Below are 22,969 nucleotides of genomic sequence, written 5' to 3' on the forward strand. Positions count from 1 at the left end.
AATTTTGCCTTTTCAATTTAGATTTCATTTTTATAGTCATCTGTTACTGACTGTAAAGACTGCTATTAACTACACATTAAAATTAGAATGATTCATTATTTACCTTCTTGATGGTTAAAACAAGTATACCTTCTTTCCTTCTACTTTTAGGTCATGAGATCGTCTGTGTGAGCGGTCTGTCATTGAATTGGAGTTTTTTAAAGCTGACATACAGCTGGGACTTATCTCCTATAAGTGGACTACAAATTCTTCTCTTACAACAACTACGTAAAGAGACAAAATAGCAAAGATCTGTCCTCCGACAAGTATGACCGCCACCCCTCATGGACATCCTGGAGGAGGGAGTGACAGCCATGGCCAGGCTCCTGATGGGCAGTCTCAGCCCCCCTTTCAACAGAATCAGGTAGGATGTTTAGGCTACATTGTTCTGGGCACTATGGAAAGCTAAGCAGTGCCATCTGTACTGAATAATTTGTAAAGAAATCGTAAAAGCTATTATTTTAAATTAAACTTTAAGAAAAGTTGCTGATATTTAGTAATAGGAATGCTATTATATATGCTTTAGAATATACTTATATATTTTTTTGTATGTAAGGCCCTGTGTATATCTAAGGGCAAAGGCATTAACTAAGTCAGTCATTTTACCCTTTAGTGATAAGTGTAGGCTCTAAGCAGTTGTTGTTCAAACCCCATCTTTGAACCACGTTAACCTTATAGTGCAGTTAAGTAATGTTTCCAATCCTTCATTTTCCTTCTTTGAAATGAGAGTAAATGAAGTAATGTTTATTGAAAGCTTGACATACTTTAATATCAAAGGTTTGTGCTGGTCTACATTCAAAGAATTGTCTTTTGTCTGGAAATAATTTGTCATAAGTGGAAAAGTATTTGTAAAAGTCTAAACATTTTTTCATTTTTTATTTCTGATGTTGGTAATTGTATTTCCTTTCTCTTGCCTAGTTTTACTGCCTTTCATTAAACTGTAAAGTAAAATTTTGCAAAGCATTGGGTTTTGTTTTTTGCCCCATTTGTATATATTGTTATTTTCATTTGTTCATCTTGTTTTCTTTGGGTTTACTTTACTGGTCCTTTTCTGATTTCTTAATATGGAAATTTATATAGTTACTGTCAACTTGTCTTTCAGTTCTTCTGTTTTCTGAAACATGCCGTTCTTAGACTATAAATTTTCTGAAACTCATTCCCATGATTTTAGATGTATTGACACCTACTGTAATTCACTAAGCATGTTTTAAGATTTTTTGTGGTGGTTTGATGTGAGAATAGTTTTAGAAACATGCTGCTTCATTTTCAAGTATTTAGAGGTTTTCTCATTAACTTCTCGTTATTTTTTGTAGCTTGATTCCTCTGTGTGTAGAGAGTATGTTCTCAATGATGTCACTGCTTGGGGGGTTTATTGAGGCTTTGTGTGTTCCCTGGCATGTGGTCCATTTCAATTCTATGAGTACTTCACAAGTACTGTTAATGCTATACTCTATGCTTTAGTGTTCATTATACACGTCCAGTACTTCCAGTTTGCTCATTATGCTCTTTCGATGTTCTGTATAGCCTTTTCTTTGTTGTTTTGTTGGTCAGCTGGTTTTCCTACGAGTTGAGAAGTCTGTTAATTTCTACCTGGGATTATGCCATTTTACCTTTTTTTTGCTCTGTCAATTTCATCTAGAAATATATGCTAGATATAGTTTGAGCTTGTAAGATGCATACAGTGATTTTTCCTACTCCTAAGTGAACAATTTGTACAAAATAACAAAAGCAGTGGTTATAGTATCGCATATACATAAAAGCTGGTTATAGTTTACAGGTAAATGAAAGAAGTGACAGGAATGATAGAAAGGAGCAAAGGAAGGAAGTTTGGAATAATTTGTTGTTATATGCTACCCATGAAGCTGTGTAGTGTGTATGTATACATACATAGATGCCTTTGGAACCATATATATATTTCTCTCTATATATATTTATTTAGTATGTATTTTATATATATATATAACATATATCATATATTTTACTGAAATAAAGTTGATACATAACCTCATATTTGTTTCAGGTATACAACACAGTAGTTCAGGTACCCACATATTAAATCCTAACTGCACTAAGTGTGGTTACTATGTGTCAACACAGAAAGTTGTTACAGAATCGCTGACTACATTCTCCATGCTGCACTTCCACCCGTGACCAACTTATATTATGATTGAGTGTTATCCCCCTCATTTTCCCACTCACCTGCCCCAACCCCTACCCCATGGTAATCTCAAATCACTTCTTAGTGTCTATAAATCTACTGTTCTTTTTTTGTCTTAAGAATTCACAAATAAGTAAAATCATACATCTAATGCTTTTCCTTTCTGGATAAAAGTTCAAGTCCTGACCTACATAATTTTTCTTATATCTGAAGAACTTTTTTTTGCAAGGCAGATCTACTGACAAAAAAATTACCTCAATTTTTGCTTGTGTATAGTATATAATACACTTCCCTTTGAAGTATAAGTTTTCAGGATAGGGAATTTTGAATTGGTTGTGATTTTCTCTCAGCCCTGTTGCATTTTCTTGTTTGTGTGGTTTCTGAGGAAAAGTCTGCTATAATTGCTACCCTTGCTTCTTGATAGGTCCTGTGCTTTTATCCCACTTCCCTGCAGTTTGAATATGATGCCTAAATGTCGTTTTTTGACATCTACCTTGCTTGGTGTTCTGTAAGCTTCCTGGAACTGTGCTTTGGTGTCTGCCATTAATTTGGGAGGAATTCTCAGTTCTATCTACTTCCAGTATTGTCTCTTCTTCTCTTTGCATCCTGACCATATGTTTTATAGTTGGCCTAGAGTTCTTGGGCATTTTAAAAAAATTAAGTATCATTGCTACACAACCTTGTGCTCAGGTTTCACATGAGGAACATTGTGGTTACTACATTCCCCGTATTATCAAGTCCCCAGCACATACCCCACTAGAGTCACTGTTCCATCAGGGTAGTAAGATGCTGTAAGTAGAGGCACTATGTGTTTTCTCTGTGCTATACTACCTTCTCCGTGCCACCCCTATTTATGTGTGCTAATCATAATGCCCCTTAATCCCCATATACATCCCTCCCCACCCGCCCCCCTGAGCCCCTTTCCCTTTGATAAATGTTAGTCCATTCTTTGGTTCTGTGAGTCTGCCGCTGTTTTGTTTCTTCAGTTTTTGCTTTGTTCTTATGCTTCACAGATAAGTGAAATGATTTTGTACTGGTCTTTCTCCACCTAGTTTATTTCACTGAGCTGAGCATAATACCCTGTAGCTCCATCCATGGTGCTGCAAATGGTAGGATTTGTTTTCTTCTTAACGGCTGAAAAATATTCCATCGTGTATATGTATCCATTCCCTCTACTGATGGACACTTAGGTTTCATCTTTATCTTGGCTATTGTCAATAGTGCTGCAATAAATATAGGGGTGCACATGTCTTTTTGAATCTGCAAAGTTGTTTTCTTTGGGTAAATTCCTAGCAGTGGACTTCCTAGGTCAACTGGTAGTTCTATATTTAGTTTTTTGAGGAACGTCCATACTACTTACCATCATGTTTCAACTAATTTACATTCCCACCAGCAGTGTGGGAGGGTTCACCTTTCTCCACATCCTCACCAGGATTTGTGGTTGTCTGTCTTTTGGATGTTGGCCATCCTAACTGGTGTAAGGTGATCGCTCATTGTGTTTTGAATTTGCGTATCTCTGATGATTAGCAATGTGGACCATCTCTTCATGTGCCTGTTGGCCATCTGAATCTCCTCTTTGGAGAATTGTCTGTTCATATCCTCCACCCATCTTTTAATTGGTCTATTTGCTTTTTGGGTGTTGACGTGTGTGAGTTCTTTACATATTTTGGATGGTAACCTTACCTTGTCAGATAGGTCATTTATGAATATATTCTCCGATGCTGTAGGATGCCTTTTTGTTCTGTTGGTGGTGTCCTTTCCTGTATAGAAGCTTTTCAGCTTGATTTAGTGTCACTTATTCATTTTTGCTTTTGTTTCCCGTGCCCGGGGAGATATGTTCATGAAGAAGTTGCTCATATATATATAGATTTTTGCCTATGTTTGTTTCTAAGAGGTTTATGGTTTGTTTGATCCATTCTGAATTTACTTCTGTGTATGGGGTTAGACAATGATCCAATTTAATTGTCTTACATTTAGCTGTCCATTTTTGCCAACACCAGCTGTTGAAGAGGCCGTCATTTCCCCATTGTATGTCCATGGCTCCTTTATCGTATAGTAGTTGACCATACATGTTTGAGTTAATAGCTGGACTCTCTGTTCTGTTCCACTGGTCTGCTCTTATGCCAGTACCACTTTGTCTTGTGTACTGTGGCTTTGTAGTAGAGCGTGAAGTTGGAAAGCAAGATCTCCCACACTCATTCTTCCTTTGCAGGATTGCTTTGGTTAGGTTTATTCCTAGGTATTTTAATATTTTGATGTAATTGTGAATAGAATTGTTTTCCTGATTTCTTCTGGTGGTTTGTCATTAGAGCATAGGAAAGCAGCAGGTTTCTGTGTATTAGTTTTGTATCCTGCAACTTTGCTGAATTCAGATATTAGTTGTAGTTTTGGAGTGGAGCCTTAAGGGTTTTTTATGTATAATATGTCGTCTGCAAATAGTGACAGTTTGACTTCTTCTTTACCCATCTGGATGCGTTTTATTTCTTTGTTTTATCTGATTGCTGTGGCTAGGACCTCCCAGTACGACGTTGAATAGCAGTGGGGAGAGTGGGCTTCCCTGTCTTGTTCCCGATCTTAGAGGAAATCGTTCAGCTTCTCGCTGTTAAGTACAGTGTTGGCTGTGGGCTTGTCATATATGGCGTCTGTTATGTTGAGGTACTTGGCCTCTATATCCATTTTGTTGTGAATATTTATCATGAGTGAATCAGTGTCTGGAGATGTTTATGTGGATTTGTCCTTTTTGTTAATGTGGTGAATGATGTTGATAGATTTGCAATGTTGTACCATCCTTGCATCCCTGAGATGAATCCCACTAGATCATGGTGTACGATCCTCTTGATGTATTTTTGAATTTGGATTGCTAATATTTTGGGGAGTATTTTTGAATCTATATTCATCATGGCTATTGGTCTGTAATTTTCTTTTATGGTCGGGTCTTTGCCTGGTTTTGGTGTTTGAGTGATGCTGGCTGACTTCATAGAATGAGTTTGGAAGTAGTGCGTCCCTCTTCTATTTTTTGGAAAACTTTGTGGAGAATGGGTATTATGTCTTCTCCATGTGTCTGATAAAATTCACGGGTAAATCCATCTGGCCCGGGTGTTTTGTTGTTGAGTCGTTTTTTGATTACCAATTCAATTTCTTTGCTGTTAATTGGTCTGTTTAGATGATCTGTTTCTTCCTTGGTCAGTCTTGGAAGGTTGTACTTTTCCAGGATGTTGTCCATTTCTTCCAGTTTCTCCAGCTTGTTATCATATAGATTTTCATTGTATTGTCTAATAATTTTTTGTATTTCTGGGGGGTCCGTCATGACTTTTCCATTCTCGTTTATGATTCTGTTGATGTGTATAGATTCTCTTTTTATCTTAATAAGTCTGGCTAGGGGTTTTTCTATTTTGTTTATTTTCTAAAGGAACCAGCTCTTGCTTTCATTTATTTTTTCTATTGTTTTATTCCCTCTATTTTATTTATTTCTTCTCTGATCTTTTCTGTGTACCTCCTTCTGCTGACTTTCGGCCTCATTCGTTCTCCTTTTACCAATTTCAGTAATTGTTCCTTTAGACTATTCATTTGGGATTGTTCTTCCTGCTTTAAATAGGCCTGGTTTACTATATACTTTCCTCTTAATACTGCCTTCACTTTGTCTCTCAGAAGTTGGGGCTTTGTGCTGTGTTTGCCATTTGTCTCCATGTATTGCTTCATCTGTTTTAATTTGGTCGTTAATCCATTAATTATTTAGAAGCATGTTGTCATGCGTCCATGTGTGTTTGTTTTCTTTTTAAGGTTTATTTCTGGTCTTAGCTATAGCTTTGTCATCTGAGAAGTTGGCTGGTAGAATTTCAATCTTTAGGAATTTACTGAGGCTCTTTTTGTGGCCTAGTATGTAGTCTATTCTGGAAAATGTTCCATGTGCACTTGAGAAGAATGTGTATCCTGCTGCTTTTGGGTGTACTGTTCTGCAGATGTCTGTTAGGTATGTCTGTTCTAGTGTGTTGTTCAGTGCCTGTGTGTCGTTACGCATTTTCTGTCTTGTAGATCTGCCCTTTGAAGAGAGTGGTGTGTTGAAGTCTCCTAGATTGAGTGCATTGCATTCTGTTTCCTCCTTAAGTTCTGTTACTGTTTGTTTCCTCTATGTCGGCTCTCTGGTATTGGGTGCATATATATTTGTAATGGTTGTATCCTGTTGTTAGACTGACCCCTTTTTTCATTATGAAATGTGCTTCTTTGTCTCTTGTTACTTTCTTTGTTTTGAAATCTATTTTGTCTTTTACAAGTACTGCATCACCAGCTTTTCTCTCCGTGTTGTTTGCATGAAGTATCTTTTTCCATCCCTTCACTTTCTGTCCATGTATGTGTTTGGTTTTGAGGTGAGTCTCTTTGAGCGGCATATAGATGGGTGTTGCTATTTTATGCATTCTGTTATTGCTCTGTGTCTTTTGATTGGTCCGTCCAGTCCATTTACCTTTAGGGTCATTATCCAAAAATATGTTCTTACTGCCATTGCAGGCCTTCTATGTGTGGTTAGCCAGTGTTCAAGTGTATCTTCTTTACTATCTAACCGTCTAACTTAACTCACTTATTAAGCTATTGTAAACACAGTGTAATGATTCCTTAATCGATCTCTCCCTTCTTATTGTTCCTTCTCCATTCTTTATATGTTAGGTGTTTTAATCTGTACTCTTCTGTGTTTCCTTTAACTGCTTTTGTGAGGAGTTGATTTTATTTTTTTCCTGTAGTTAGTATTTGGTTGGTCTGATTTTTTGTGTGATTTTATTTTCTCTGGTGACATCTGTTTAGCTTTATGAGTGCTTCCATCTAGAGCATTGCCTTTAAAATGTCCTGTAAAGGTGGTTTGTTTGAAGCAAATTCCCTCAACGTTTGCTTGTCTGGGTATTATTTAATCTCTCCTTCATACTTAAATGACAGTCATGCTGGATACAGTATTCTTGGTTCATGGCCCTTCTGTTTCATTGTGTTGCATATACCATGCCATTCCCTTCTGACCTGTAAGGTTTCTGTTGAGAAGTGTGATGATAGCCTGATGGGTTTTCCTTTGTAGATGACCTTTTCTCTCTCTGGCTGCCTTTAATACTCTGTCCTTGTCTTTGATCTTTGTCATTTTAATTATGATATGTCTTGTTGTTGTCCTCCTTTTGTCCCTTGTGTTGGGAGTTCTGTGGGCTTCCATGGTCTGAGAGACTATTTCCTCCCCCAGTTTGGTGAAGTTTTCAGCAGTTATTTCTTCAAAGACAGTTTCTATCCCCTTTTCTCTCTCTTCTTCTTCTGGTACCCCTACAATGGGAATATTGTTCCATTTGGATTGGTCACACATTTTTCTTAATAGTTTTTCATTTCTGGAGATCCTTTTATCTCATTCTGCCTCAGCTTCTCTGTATTCCTGTTCCCTGATTTCTATTCCATTAGCAGTCTCTGCACCTCATCCAGTCTGCTCTTCAGTCATTCCAGGGATTGTTTCATTTCTGTAATCTCCCTCTGGACTTCATCCCTTAGCTGTTGCATATTTCTCTGCAGGTCCATCAGTACGGTTATCACCTTTATTTTGAATTCTTTTTCAGGAATATTGGTGATACATATCTCCCCAGGCCCTCTCTCAGTGGTTGTCTGGGTGATTCTTGACTGTACCAGATTCTTCCTCCTTTTCATGGTGCTAGAGTTAGTCGTAGGCTGGTAGCGCATATGTCAGGTGGGGGAACAGAGTCCGTTCCTGCTTGCTGTTCGCCTTGCCCTTCTGCATTGACTATGTAGGTTACCCGCACACTGGGAGCAGCCTCTTGGTTAATGTCCTTCACGACTCCTTGTGGGGCAGCCCTCGGGATAGCCCAGAGCCCTGTGGGAGTCGCAGGTGTACTGGGTGTGCTCTCCTGCACGATCGGCACCCCTTCGTGCTTTCTGAACCTTGTTCTCGTTTGCTCTGTGTGTGCCGGGTAGGTGCACACTGGCGGCAGCCTCTTTCTGTGGCTCGGTTAACTGCGTGCTGGGAGGAGAATCTGGGCTCTTGCTGTGGGTGGGACTGCTCTCAGCCTGCTCAGCTGCTGTGTTTGGGCACCGCCAGCTGGGGAGAACAAATGGCAGGCTGCTTATTGCCATGAGGGGCTTCAGAGCTGCATTGCCACCAAGGGGGTTAGGGCATATGAAGGTCCTTAGGATTCCCAGCCTGCTGGGCTTAGTGTGCCAGTATGCTTCCGTCCAGAGGTTAAGCCCTTCTCCCTTTAAGACTTTCAAGAAGTACTTGCTTTTCTTTTGTCCTAGAGGAGCTGGCTGTGGGGACATGCTCACAGGTTTTATTTTTCCATTTCCCTAATATCCAGCACACCATGCCATGTGTGTCTTTTCTCCCAGTGCGTATTACTAGGGCTGGTTATTTAGCAGTCCTGTGCTTCCACTTCCTCCCCACTGTGACTCCTTTCCTCCTGCCAGTGAGCTGGACTCGGGGAGTGCTCAGGTCCTGCCGGGTTGTGGCTTTGTAGCTTACCTTTTCGTGAGATGCTGAGTTCTTACACATGTAGATGTTGTCTGCCTGTTGTACTATGTCTTCTGGTCTCTCTTTTAGGCATAGTTGTATTTGTTCTATTTTCAAATATATACATGGTTTTGGGAGGAGATTTCCATTGCCCTTCTCAAGCCTCCATGTTGGCTCATCCGTTCCCTGTTTTCTTTTGAATACTGATGTGTGGGGTTTATCTGTCCTCTTGATTTCATTTTTTTTTGAACTCTTGGATTATGAAATAGTTGTTTCTTTACCTTTGTACTCTTTAGGTATATATTTGTTAATGCTTGTAGTTATTACTTTAGGAATGATAACATGTTTTATGTAACCTATTAAGCAAGTTTTGTCACTTAACAATAAAGTAACTTAGGTTGTTACTGTGTGATATAACAATTACTTCACAGTTACTGTTCAATAAGAATGTAGGAGTGACTTTTGAGTGGTTCAGGCAGAGTGTCTCTTATGTTGTGTTTAGCATGTCAGCCACGGTTACAGTACTCCGATGGCTTGACTCTGGCGTTGGGGAATACATTTCCACAATTGCTCACTCACATAGCAGGAATGTCACTTCCTCACCACATGGGCCCGTGAGTAGGGTTTCTTTAGAATCTCTCAGGCATGGAACTCCATTTCTTCCAGAAAGATTTCTCTAAGGAGAAAGAAGGCATGGTTATTCTTACGGTTTAGCCTCAGAAATTCATGCATCATTTCCAAAGTTTTGTGTAAATATTTGTGGTTAAGAAGTTTCATTGCCTGTCAACAATGATTCAGTTTTAAAAAGGTTCATTACAGCTTTTATTTGTACTAAACATTGTAAAAACTAATGTTCTCTAATTTCAACTTACTTAAATTCATGCAGTATGATTAGGCCATTATTTTTTAGAAGATTCTTAAATCACAAGTATAAAAATGTGAAAAAATAATCACAGATTGGCCAAAATCTTAAGTATTCTGATCCCACCTTATTAAATATTTACAGCTACATACAGACAGTTATAGATTTGTAATATTTTCACTTAACTGTGTTGGTATCTGAATCGAGAAACGTACATATGTTATAGACTTAAGTCCAGAATATTTAATTTTTAAGATATTATCATCTGATTCCTCCAATGAGAATTCCTCAGCAACTCCTCCAGATGAACAGGGTCAAGGTGATGCTCCACCACAGCATGAAGATAAAGAACCTGCATTTCCACATACTGACCTGGCAGAGTTGGATGACATGATCAACAGGTAAATTTGACGGGAAAAACAAACTACGACCAGCATTTTAACTGGTACTGGAAGAGAAAAAGAGTGGACTGCAGTGTCAAAATAGTCTTACTGTCCATTAAATAGCCTTAACATTTTAGTCATTACCAAGTACCTCATAATTTATCGGTCTTAGTGCATGCATTTGTATGGGTTTTTAACAACTGGGTAATAATGAATAAAGCTTGAAAATGTTCTTTAATATTTTAGTTGGTATGTTTCTGGCTTAGAAGTACAGACAGGAATTTCCTTTTAAGCATTTATGAAATGTGTTTCTTCTTGATACACATAGATTGCTTGAGTTGCTAGATGACTTTCCTTATATTGTCCATTTTAAACAGCAGAGATATTTCAACAGTTTATTTTTCTTTTATTTTGTCTGGTGGTTGCTGATTTGTTCATAAGAGTTTACTTCTGATTAGAACTGAGTTACAAAAAATTCCTAATGCCAGGAAAATAAAGATGCTTTTTAGTGTAACTGAAAAGAACAAAAAAATGTACCAATTTATATCTAGCAGATGGCTTGTAATAAGTATTTTTTTATCAAAATGATGCGGGTGATAAAGGGATGCAGGCAGATAAGAATTCAGGACCCCAGTCAGTTCAAGGCCTTTTTAAGTTTCAAGAAGCTTCAGGGCCCTTGTAAGTTGCAGAAAGCTCCAGTCCAACTCAGCCAGCCATTCAGAAGTACACTTAGATACATGGACCTCAACTCTAATTGATTTGCCCTGTACTAATAAAGCATCGTACTTTCAGCCAATCAAGAATGAGTTGTAATGTCATTATTTCAATGTTTTGTTTGGTCCAGGGAGGGGGGAAGTTCTCCTCTCAGGAGGCAGTATAAAACCACAGCCACTACAGCACTAACATCATCCTCCCTTGAAGACTGTCCTGAGTAGCAGGAATGTTCTGTTTACTCATTGAAAGAGCTTTGCTCGTTGCTGCTCCATACTCTTTTCCCTGCTGGCTCCATTCTTTGTCTCCTCCAAGATATGTTCCTGGGGAAAACATCATCTCAGCCAGTAACACAAATACAGTATTTGGGATTTCTGCTGTCCTTTAGTAAATAATTAAGGGACAGATGGAAGGAAGTTCTTTCTGGGATAGTGGGTTAATTTCGGGTACATTCCTAGATGCCTGACATTTTCATGAAGCTAGGGAAAATACTGGCTTCTGCGTTGCTTTTTGATCTAGGGGTGTACTTACAAGGCCATAAGTGCTTGGGACTCTAGAAATCATGTAATCTGTAAGAAAAATTGTTAACTGTTCTATAAAGGTGATTTTTGAGGGAGAAATCAGCCATTTGTCTCTCTCTTTTGTGTTTCTGAAGATAATCACAAGAAAAAAGGGTCATTGTGTTGTGCCTTACCAGTAAAACAACCTCAGAGGAACACTTTCTTTCTTACTAACAATGGGTTTACATCTAATTGGTTTTTGATTAGTTTTAGTTGTCTATGAAAGTTCTTAAATGAAGTCTTCCCTTATTGTTGTATTAAAATTATATGTGGGTTCAATAAATACCTTAGGTTCACAAAGCAGATTTAAGAAGGTTTTTTACTTTTATAGTGAATATATATTATCAGAGATTTTTACATACTTTCCTAGCAAAAGTAATTGTAGTATGTAAGTTGTTTATAGTATTTCATTTTGTGCACAATGAATATGGCATCTTTTCATTTCATAAAAATTCTTATGCCTAGTTGGATGGTTCCAGTTTGGCCCAAAGGGGAATTAGAAGTGCTTTTAGAAGCTGCTATTGATCTTAGTAAGAAAGGTGAGTTTATATTTTACTGTGTGATCCGTAATGTATTCAAGTGTGTATACTTCCACATTGTTCTTGATAGCTTTGTTTTTCTCTGTTACCCAATTCTTGTGTCTTCTTAGACTGCACTTTCTCACTAAACTTCCTGGAAGGACTTTATAATATGTAGAGCAAAGACTCATAGAAACCTTTGGACAGCCCTTAATGACACCTGAGTCCTTTAAAATGTTATGCAGAATTTTGTATGTGTATTCATAATCCTACGGATAGGATCTATTGTGTCATTGTATTTTCAAAGGGGTAGTTACTTAAAAGTTAAAAACATTTTTTAAATATAAAAGACTTTGAAAATCTGTTGCATGAAATAGTGTAAGTAGTATACATTCAAGTATATATTTTACAAATTAAAAAATACTATATGACCATATGGCTTGACATTATTAACTGTTTTTTTGTACTTAAGTCATTTGTAATTGAGAAAAACTAATTAGCAAAAATTTCAGACAAAGCATTTAAACTTGACATTTGAATGATTGACTGGAAAGTCATGAATCAAAGTGCATGCTAATAGAAACCCCATCTGTTATATTTAAATGGAAATTGGTGTTTCATTAGTATCATTTTTATAATAGACTAACAATTTTGATGTTAAAAACTTTTTTTCTGGAAGAGAGAAAAGTTTTGAAAATGAATTTTTTAGTTTTGTTTTGGGGTTTTGTTCTTGTTTAGCAACCAATAAAGAAAATCTAGTATTACTGCTACCAAGAATGAACTTTTATATTGGAATAGATCATCTTTAAATGACTTGTTCTAATGTTAGGTTCAGCTGAATTCTTGCAAATCACTAATTTTGATAATAGTATTTGGTTAAAGATTTGAAGGCTTAAAGAAAGGGCTGAAGCATTTTCTGGGCCATTTAAAAATGAATGGAAGTGGAGTAGCCACAGGTACATGTATTGTCAGTGTCCTTAATCAGTTTTTAACATCTATCTTTGGTTTCCTGTGAAGTCTGTCTTACTCTTTGGCCAAGGTAATAATTTTATTTAACAGTAATTATCCTACCATCATCTAAAGAGTGTTTACCTTTTATTTACCTATTAAAATATTTTTTCTGATTATACGTTTCTCAACACTCAAATTTCTTTTGTTAGTTTGAGCATTTATTCCTTAATTGAAGGGTTTAGGTATTTAGCGTGTTCTAGGTCCTAACAGTACAAGATGAACAAACATTAAAATGCTACTTTGCTAGAATTGCATTCAGAATATGCAGAGGATTATTCCCTTATTTATTTATTTTTTTGTAATCATGGTTACTGTGAGGCAGAAGTCCTGGGTTTAAGTGACATATCAATAACTATATAAACAAAACCAAAATATACTTTTTTATGCAAATTTGATATTTCCTGGGTTTTTTTGAGGAGATAAGAAGGTTTTTTTTTAGATGAAGACATATGAGTGTACTACTTTCCTTAAATCAGATGAAATTAAAAAGAAGTAAAGATGCTTAGGTGCCAAGTGAAAGGACTTATTTAGGAAAGCAAGACCAGATTCTTTAAAATACTTTAATAATCAGATAATTTACAACAAGATGAATTTTTTAAAGTCACTTATACAAAGCTTTTATTTCAGTGAGTAAAATGCTGTGATATGTTTGATTCTGTGTAGTAATTGTTGTGTTTAAAGTCCAGTATCATGTTTCGAAGCATATCGGTTAATCATTATATTACCGGATTTGACATAGATTCATACAACTCAGTGTTTCTAAAATTCACTGGATATAGTATTACATTTTTCTGAATTCCACATTTTCAGTGTAAATAAATTACCCTTTAGCCCTTTATGATAATGCGTCTTCTTGTTTCAAAATCTACTGTGCTGTATGTGTGTTGGAAACCTGAAACAATTTTTAACAATGTATTATCTTTAATTATACAATTGGTCAGAGAAATGTTGTCTTCACATTAAGTGTATTGTAATTTTTCCATCTTGTCTTAGGTCTTGATGTTAAAAGCGAAGCATGTCAACGTTTTTTCCGAGATGGACTGACAGTATCTTTCACTAAAATCCTTATGGATGAGACAGTGAGTGACTGGAAGTTTGAAGTTCATGTGAGTCTTTTTAATTATGTTGGAGACAAAGAGTTACATGGTGATCCATGTGGATTTGTGTCTGGAAAGCATTACTCTTAAGTCCTTTGATAACGTTTGACAAAATTGAAGGCCTTTGAGAGCTGTATTTTAGAGTGAGCATGAGATTTGAAGTTATGAAACCTCATTTTAATGCTGTCACCTGAATCCCAAGTTCCTGTGACCTTATGCAAAACAGAGTATATCTTCTAATGTATCAGGTTATTGATTGTGGAAGTATGCAGTTTTATGTAGTGGTAAGAAACATTCCCAAGATGGGGAATATAATAGAAGACTTCAGTATAGCTGAGGTACCAAAGGAAATGATTTCATTGCAATGCAGTATGTAAATAAACACAGCATGAATGACAGAGAATCTTGGCAACCTTGTCCTTGTCAGTTTGTAGAAAAGGAAAGTTTTCCTTGGAAAACTAGTACTCCCCAAAGTTTCTGATCTGAATTCAGACTACAGTTTTAATGATTAAAAAAAAAATCAAAACAGAACTTAAAATGTTCTCAGATTGGTAGTATTTTCAAGTGACGGGCTGTAGAAAATACAAGTACTCTCAAGGAAATTTCTTTGGTCTGGGACAAAAGTAATGCATTGATCCTGTGATACCTTCATATTGCAAAGATTTTGAAAACAAACAAACAAAAGTACTGTGAGAATCATTGAATTTCTGTAATTACTCCAAACCTCTGGTCCTAATTTATAAAGTGGAATTAGTCAAAAGTTACGAAGCAAACTTCCACTTGTTTGTGGACTGCAGCATTAGAAAATGTAAATGGGACCTTTCCTACAAATGACAATGGCATATAAAACCCAACATTTCCGATTTGGTAAGTGATAGACGGCTTTGGACGTGATCTGTGACTTTTGAGGTTTGGATGACGTATCTCCCAATTTGGGATAATTGACTACTTTAAATGTTTAAATTTTAGAATGAACTGTCTCCATGGTACAAATTTCAAGAGAAGAGAATGGTGATTTGCATGTGTCCTGTAGACATAAGACTGAAATAGACATCCAGTAAAGTCTGCTTCATTGCAGCCATTCTTAGATAGCTTTTGAAATTAGGTGTAATACAACTGTGAAATAAGTAAATACTTACTTTCAAAGATACATCAGTTTGATCACAATATCTGTGAAATAAATGAAGCAGAATTCAGGCTACCAGGATAGAAACGTGGAGACAGATCATTACTAATAAGAATTGAAATGTTTTTGTTTAGGAAATTGGATTGTTTTTTCTTCTAACTCACCTTCCTCCCCTTAACGTAACAGAGGTGTATTATTAACAATGCTCATCGCCTAGTGGAACTTTGTGTGACCAAGTTGTCCCAAGACTCGTTTCCACTTCTGGAACTTCTCTCCATGGCCTTAAATCCTCATTGCAAATTCCATGTCTACAACGGTACACGTCTAAGTGAATCAGTTTCCCCAGGTGCTCAGTTGCCTGAAGACGAACTGTTTGCTCATTCCTCAGATCCACGATCACCAAAAGTATGTTGGTTTGTTCTCAGAATTAAATAGTAAAATGACTTTGTCTAAAAACTTTAGTGACATGAACCATCTTTTAACACGATAAGCACATAATGCTGTTGTATGTAGGTTTCTGTTTACAGACACATTATGTAAGTATTGTTCATTCATTAACGATGAACTCCTGGCCACTACCACTGTAACTCCTACCTGAACAAAGATTAGTATGTGTTGATTGGTTGTTGAATATGTTTGTTGGGATCTAACTTTGTATTTCACCTAGACGCAGTGATTCAGTATTTGTTCCTTCTGTGTTTAGAGTGACTTTAGAGAATATAATTACTGCAAATAAGGAGCATCAGTTGTTTGTACATATATATTTAACAGCAGGAGGCAGATTTATTTACAGACTGTAAACAGATTTTTAAATTTTATTCTTTGCTTTCATTACATACTATTGTTATTTTGATTTTTTTATTAGAAACCCTTAGTGCTGATCAAGATCTTAGTCTTGGGTCAAGTAAATAATCTCAGTCTGTTATTAACCCAAAGGATAATTAATTGCATGGAAGCAAGGCTTAAGAAAACGGGAACCAAGGGTACAGACCAAACTAAAAAACGAGCCAGAAGCACTGAGTAGCAGACCAGGCTATGGAAAAGGCTCCTGGTTCTATGTACATTCCTTCTACTGTTTTGCTGGCTTAATTTATCATGCTACTGAAGTTTTAATAGTAAAGTCTATTTTATTTTTATACTCATTTTGGTTAAATATTTTAAACACATGGAAAAATGTAAACCAACAGTAGAAACAGAAAGCAGAACATAACTTTAGTGTGTGTGCATGCTAATGAATACCAAAAACACTGTTCTCTGTGTTTAGAAACCTCTCCTTTCTTTTTCCTTCCTAATATTCTCTGCTTAACACTTCAGTAGTGTGAATAGATTGGGTTAATGCAAGCATCTTTGTCTTAATTCTGATCTTCAAGGGAAAGTTTTCAATTTTTTAATCATTGACTTTGATGTTGGCTGTGGGTTTGTGAGGTGCCCTTAATTGTGTCAAGGTAGATTCTTTTTATTCTTGTTTTTTATTATGTTAGGTTGTTGAATTTTGCCCAGTCCTTTTTCTGCATCAGTTGAGATGATCATATCAAATTTTCTTTCCTTTATTCTGTTAATGTGGTATATTAATTTGATTTTTAAAAATTGAAACCTGGCATCCCAGTGGACATATATCCCACGTACTTGTGTGTATACTTACTTTGCTGATGAGTTTGGTTGCCAGTATATTGTTGAGGGATTTTTACATCAAATATTCAGCATAGATACAGTCTTTAGTTTCCATTTGTCTTTGGTACTAGAGAAATGCCGGCCTCTTAAAGTGAGTTTGGACATGTTCCTTCCTCTTCTGCTTTTGGAAAGATTGAGGATTGGTGTATATGTTCTTTAATATTTGGTAGAACTCTACAATGAAACCAACCATCTGGTACTTGATTTTCTTTTGCTGGTTTTGTTTGCTGATTCAATCGCCTTATTAATTATAGGTCTTTTCAGATTTTCTGTTCCTGATACAGTTGTAGCATAGGTGGGTTGTTCTTGAAATGTGTCAGTTTCATCTAGGTTATCCATATGTTGACATAAATTTTTTATAATTATTACTAATATTTCTTATAAATCTATGATGGGTCTTCTCTTTCGTTTACAGTTTTAGTTACTTGAGTCTTGCTCTCTTCTTTTTCCTGTAGCTGACCTAAGGGCTTCTCATCTCACAGGTAAATTTTATGAAACAGTTCTTGATTTTACTGATTTTTTTCTCTCTCTCTGTTGTTTTTCTCTTTCTCTGTTTTGTTTATCCTTGTTCTAGTGTCTTCTTGCCAAAATACTAGTTTTGAGATTAATTGGATAGGATAATTTTTTTCTTGCTTCCTAGGAGAAGTTAGGTTGTCAAACTGAGAGCTTTCTTTAAAAATAAGAAATGTTTTAAACTATAAATTTTTCTCTTACAACTGATTCTTCTTTTCACTAGTTGGATGAGTTGTTCTCTATTTATTTTGGGTTTTCCAGGTTTTCTTCTATTAATTGATGTCCAGCTCCATTGTATTGTGATGGGAAAATAGGCTATGATTTAAATCCTTTGAAAAGACTTGTTCCCACACAGTGTTCTGTGTGCCCTTATAAAAGTGTGTGTTCTCCCATTGTTGGGCAAAGTGTTCTGTGTATCTAAGCAAGATTCAGTTGTTCTTTATTATTATATAAAACTATGTTCCTCCACCCCCAAAAAAACATAGTGCTTTCATTTTTTTCTTTATTGAAGTATCGTTAATATACACTTACATTGCTTTCAGATATATACAGCACAGTGATTCAGCAATCCCTACATTATTAAGCCTCTCCCACTCTCTGGTGCAGTTACTATTGGTCAACATAGAAAGATGTTACCGAATCATTGACTATATTGTCCCTGTGACCAGCTTATATTATGATTGAAATTTTCTGTTTGCACTTTATCCCCCACACCCATTGTAACCACCCATTCAAACCCCTTCCCCATGGTAACCACTAGTCACTTTTGAGTTTCTGTGAGTCTACTGTGGTTTTGTTAATTCTCTTCTACTTTATTATTATGATGAAATCGTATGGAATTTGTCTTTCTCCACCTGGCCTATTCGACTTAACATAATACCCTCTAGGTCTATCCGTGTTGTTTCAAATGGCAGAACTTTTCTTAATGGCTGAATAATATTCCATTGTGTATATTTATGTGCCACATCTTCCTTACCCATTTATGTGTTGGTGGACATTTTGGTTACTTCCATTTCTTGACTATTGTAAACAATGCCACGATCAACATAGAGGTGACATATCTTCAAATTAGAGATTTTGTTTTCTTGGGTACTTTCCTACACACGGAGTTACTATTTCTAGTGTCCGTTTCTTGAGGAATCCCCATATTGCTTCCCACAACAGTTGTACCACCTGTTGACATTTCCACCAAGAGTGTAGGAGGTTCCCATTTTTCCACATAATCGCCAACACTTGTTACTTCTTGTCTTTTGGAGAGTGCCCGTTCTAATTGGTGTAAGGTGGTATCTCATTGTGGTTTTTATTAGCGTTTCCCATATGTTTAGTGATGTGGAGTATCTTTTTCTTGTGCCTGTTGGTGAAGTACCAGCTCGGTTCTTCAACCAGTTTTTTGATCAGGGTATTTGTTTTTTGGTTGTTGAAGCATGTGAATAATGTGTTAGTCCCTTATTGGATGAAACATTTATGAATATAGTCTCTCCATACTGTAGGTTGCCTTTTCTACTAATGGTGTCCTTTGCTGCATAGAAGCTTTTTAGTTTGATGTGTTGTCCCATTTATTCATTTTTTCTTCTGTTTCCCTTGCCTGAGGAGGTGTGCTCAGAAAAAAGTTGGTCATGTGTATATTCAAGAGATTTTTACCTATGATTTCTTGTATGAGTGTTATAGTTTCATGACTTATATCCAGGTCTCTGATCCATTTCGAGATTAGTTTTGTGTATGAGTTAGACAATAATCAGGTTTCATCCTCCTACATGTAGTTCTCCAGTTTTGCCAACACCAGTTGTTGAAGAGGCTGCCATTTCCCTATTATCTATCAAAGGCTCCTTTATCATTTATTTATTGGGCATGTATTTGTGGATTTATATGTGGACTCTCTATTCTGTCCCATTGATCTATGGGTCTGTTCTTGTGCCAGTACCAAATTGTCTTAATTACTGTGGCTTTGTAGTAGAGCTTGAAATTGGGGAGTGTAATCCCTCCCCCCAAATTTATTCTTTCTCCTCAGGATTCTTTTGGCTATTTGGGGTCTTTTGTGGTTCCCTGTGAATTTTAGAACTAGTTTGTTATATTTGTTGAAGAATTCTGTTGGTATTTTGATGGTGATTACATTGAATCTGAGATTGCTTTAGGCAGGATGGCCATCTTGACAATACTAATTCTTCTTATCCATGAGCATGGGATGCATTTCCATTTACTGCTATTTAAAGAAGTTTAATTTCTCTCAAGAGTGTCTTATAGTTATCAGGGTGTAGGTCTTTAACCTCCTTGGTTAGGTTTATTCCTAGGTATTTTATTGATGCTGCTGTAAATGGAGTTGATTTCCTGATTTCTTTTTCTGCTAGTTCATTGTTAGTAGTACACAGGAGTGCAGCAGATTTCTGTGTATTAATTTTGTATCCTGCAACTTTGCTGAATTCAGTTAATTCTAGTAGTTTTGGAATAGAGTCTTTAGGGTTTTTTATGTATGCTGTCATGTCATCTGCAGACAGTGACAGTTAAACTTCTTGATCTGTCCCTTGGAGTGAGTGGTGTGTTGAAGTCTCCTAGAATGAATGCATTGCATTCTATTTCACAGGACCTTTAATTCTGTTAGTATTTGTCTGACATACGTAGATACTCCTGCGATGGGTGCATAGATGTTTATCATGGTTACATCCTGTTGTTGGACTGCCCCCTTTATCATTATGTAATGACCTTCTTTGTCTCTTGCTACGGTCTTGGTTTTGAAGTCAATTTTGTCTGATACAAGTACTGCAACTACTGCTTTTTCCTCCCTATTCGTTGCATGAAATACCTTTTGCCATCCCTTCACTTTCAGTCTGTATGGCTTTGAGTTTGAAGTGAGTCTCTTGTAGGCAGCATATAGACAGGTCTTTTTTTTTTTCTCTTTTCAGTGACTTAGTGTCTATTGATTGGTGCATTCAGAACATTTACAGTTACGGTGATTATTAGTAGGTATGTACTCTTTGCCATTGCAGGCTTTAAATTCATGGTTATCAAAGGTTCAGGGGTAGCCTCTTTAATATGTAACAGTCTAACAACTTAACTTGCTTATTATGCCATAACAAACACAGTCTAAAAGTTCTTTTTCTTTTTCTCCCTTCTCTTTCTTCCTCCTCTACACTTTATGTATTAGGATTCTGTACACTCTGTGTGTAACCTTTGACCAGCTTTGTGGGCAGTTGATTTAATTTTGCATTGGCTTAGTAATTAATGATCTACTGCCATTACTGTGGTTTTATTTTCCCTGGTAACAGCTATTTAGCCTTAGCGGTACTTCCATCTAGAGCAGTGCCTCCAAAATACACTGTAGAGATGGTTTGTAGGAGGTACATTCCCTCAACTTCTGCTAATCTAAAAATTGCTGGATCCCTGCTTCAAATTTAAATGATAATCTTGCCAGGTAGAGTATTCTTGGTTAGAGGCTTGGCTGTTTTATTGCCTTAAATATGCGATGCCATTCCCTTCTGGCCTGAAAAGTTTCTATTGAGAAGCCTGATGATGGCCTGATGGATTTTCCTTTGTATGTGATCTTTTGTCTCTCTCTGGCTGCGTTTAATACTCTGTCCTTATTCTTGATCGTTGCCATTTTAATTATATGCTTTGGTGTTGTCTTCCTTGGGTGCCTTGGTTGGGACATCTGTGCACTCCCATGGCCTGAGAGACTGTTCTTCCCCAGACTGGAGAGTTTTTAAGCAGTTATTTCCTCAAAGTTATTCTTTTGGTACCCCTGAAATGCGAATATTACTTGATTGGTCGCACAGATCTCTTCGTATTCTTTCATTCCGAGAGGTCCCTTCTTTCTGTTTTTGGATTCATTGTTTTCCTGTTCTCTGATTTCTATTTCATTTACCATTTTCTCTGCCTCATCTGATCTTCTTTTCAACCCCATTGTATGTTTGATTTCAGATACTGTATTTTTTCAAAGTTTCTGTGTCTTCCTTGACGTGTTGCCTGAGGTCTTGAGTATTTTTCTGTAGCTCTGTGTGCATGTTGATGATTTTTATTTTGAAAACTTTACCAAGAATATTCGTGATTTCAGTTTCATTTATCCCTCTTTCTGGTGTTTGCGGGATTTTGGTTTGTACAAGGATCTTTTGCCACTTCATATTTCTGACAAATAATAGGGAAGAAAAACTATGTATATGCCCTGTCCTCTAGTGTCCCGAAGCTCTAGTCTGTGGAGCTGCCCAGGATCTGGAGTGTTGGCCGGGCTTGAGGTGATCAAGCCAGTGCCTGCCGGGAGGTAAGAGCTCTTTTCTGCTTCCCAGCTGCAGTGCCTGCCTGCACTGCCAGGGCCAGTGGGAAGAGCACTCTGGGAGCATCTTTGCGTTATACCCCTGTAGCTGTTAAGGCCTCCGGCTGGCCTGGCATGACGGCAGGGGCTACAGGTTCGCAAACCAAAGCCCAGAGGAAGGAGCATCAGGCTGTGTATCAGAGTGGGGGCCTCAGCACTGCATTGCCAGCCAGGCGGATGGAGCTGGTGAAGCTCCTAAAAGTCCCCAACCTGCTGGGCTGAGTGTGCTGGGACTATTTTGTTCACTTCTCCTTTCTCCTGTACAGTAAGCTCTGTGCAATCATTGCCCCTTTAGCAGCCCTCCCGCTGTTGGGACATCTTTCTAAGTGCCTGCCTTTCTTTTGCTTCAGAGTGGTCTGTTTGGGTACCTGTTCTCCACAAGTGGCTAGAATCTCAGTGTCTCTAAGTATTCCACCTCTGTTTGCTTTCCAACCCCACTAAATCTCCAGAGCTCCTTGTGATGGGTGTTCACGCTCCCAGGAGAGATCTCCAGGGGTGGATATTTAGCAGTCCTGGGCTTCTACTCCCTGCCCCATTTTTTTTTTCCTCCCACCTGTGAGCTGGGGTGGGGGATGGGCTTGGATCCTGCCATATCACAACTTTGCTACTTTACCTTTCCTTAAGGTCCCCTTTTTTTCCCCAGTTGGAGGGCCATCAGTTGCAGTCTTTGTTCTGATCTCTCTTTTCAGAATTAGTTGTTATTTGCTGTATTTCTGTGTTACATGTGGTTTTACAGGGAGGTTTTTGCCTAACTTCTCTCACCACCTTTTCGCCTTTCTCAGATAAAGGCTTCCTTCCCTTCAATTCTTTTTGTTTTTAAGGGTGGAAATTATTTCTGCTTAAGATTGGTAATAAAATGCTTATGTTCCCTTTTTTTCTTTTTATTTCCTCCTAAAACCTGGCTTTTTAGAAGATAAGACTTAAAACATCTTTTAGGGGCACCTATGTATTCGATTTTTATTTTTATATACCTTTAAAATTCACTTACATTCTTACACATGGAAACATGTTCAACTGAACACCCTTTCCTAATTTCTTTTCAGCAGATATACAGGGTAAATAACAAATAGTATCCGTGTCCCTATGAACTACTATGTATTTGCAACCTGTGTTGCTTCTGGCTTAAGGGAAAGAAAGAAAATACACTAGGAAAACAATAAATCTTTGAAAATATATGTTTGTTTTGTACTCTATTTAAACATTCTTTCAAACAGTTTACTGAACTTCCTTTTTTTGACTGACTTCAAACACATTTCAATAGCACGTTTGAAATTTTTTTCTGCTGGAAAGAACTAACTTATCATTACCTGCATTACAGGGTTGGCTAGTGGACCTCATCAATAAATTTGGCACATTAAATGGATTCCAGATTTTGCATGATCGTTTTATTAGTGGAGCAACATTAAATGTTCAAATAATTGCAGCTCTTATTAAGTAAGTTATTTTAAAAGTAGTAATCATTGTAGTGTAAAGATTTTACTGCTTTAAAAACTGACTCAGTTTTCTAGTTCCTTCTTATTTTTAACTGGTAAGTTAATGTTT

The 22,969-nt window shown here is 37.0% G+C and overlaps 1 protein-coding gene across 3 annotated transcripts in view; it reads left to right on the forward strand.

Moving 5' to 3' along the window:
• The first annotated feature begins 307 nt into the window (after positions 1–307).
• The window catches only part of LOC130682127 (probable ubiquitin carboxyl-terminal hydrolase FAF-X), a 193,361-nt gene continuing 170,699 nt past the window's right edge, over positions 308–22,969 (forward strand). For all 3 annotated transcript variants that reach the window (XM_057496256.1, XM_057496258.1, XM_057496257.1), the window contains exons 1-6: positions 308–403; positions 9,793–9,938; positions 11,651–11,730; positions 13,714–13,826; positions 15,130–15,348; positions 22,746–22,861. In XM_057496256.1, the coding sequence (XP_057352239.1) occupies positions 308–403; positions 9,793–9,938; positions 11,651–11,730; positions 13,714–13,826; positions 15,130–15,348; positions 22,746–22,861 (770 nt within the window). The remainder of the gene's footprint in view (positions 404–9,792; positions 9,939–11,650; positions 11,731–13,713; positions 13,827–15,129; positions 15,349–22,745; positions 22,862–22,969) is intronic.

This window comes from Manis pentadactyla, chromosome Y (assembly GCF_030020395.1).
Source record: "Manis pentadactyla isolate mManPen7 chromosome Y, mManPen7.hap1, whole genome shotgun sequence".
Taxonomy (NCBI): domain Eukaryota; kingdom Metazoa; phylum Chordata; class Mammalia; order Pholidota; family Manidae; genus Manis; species Manis pentadactyla.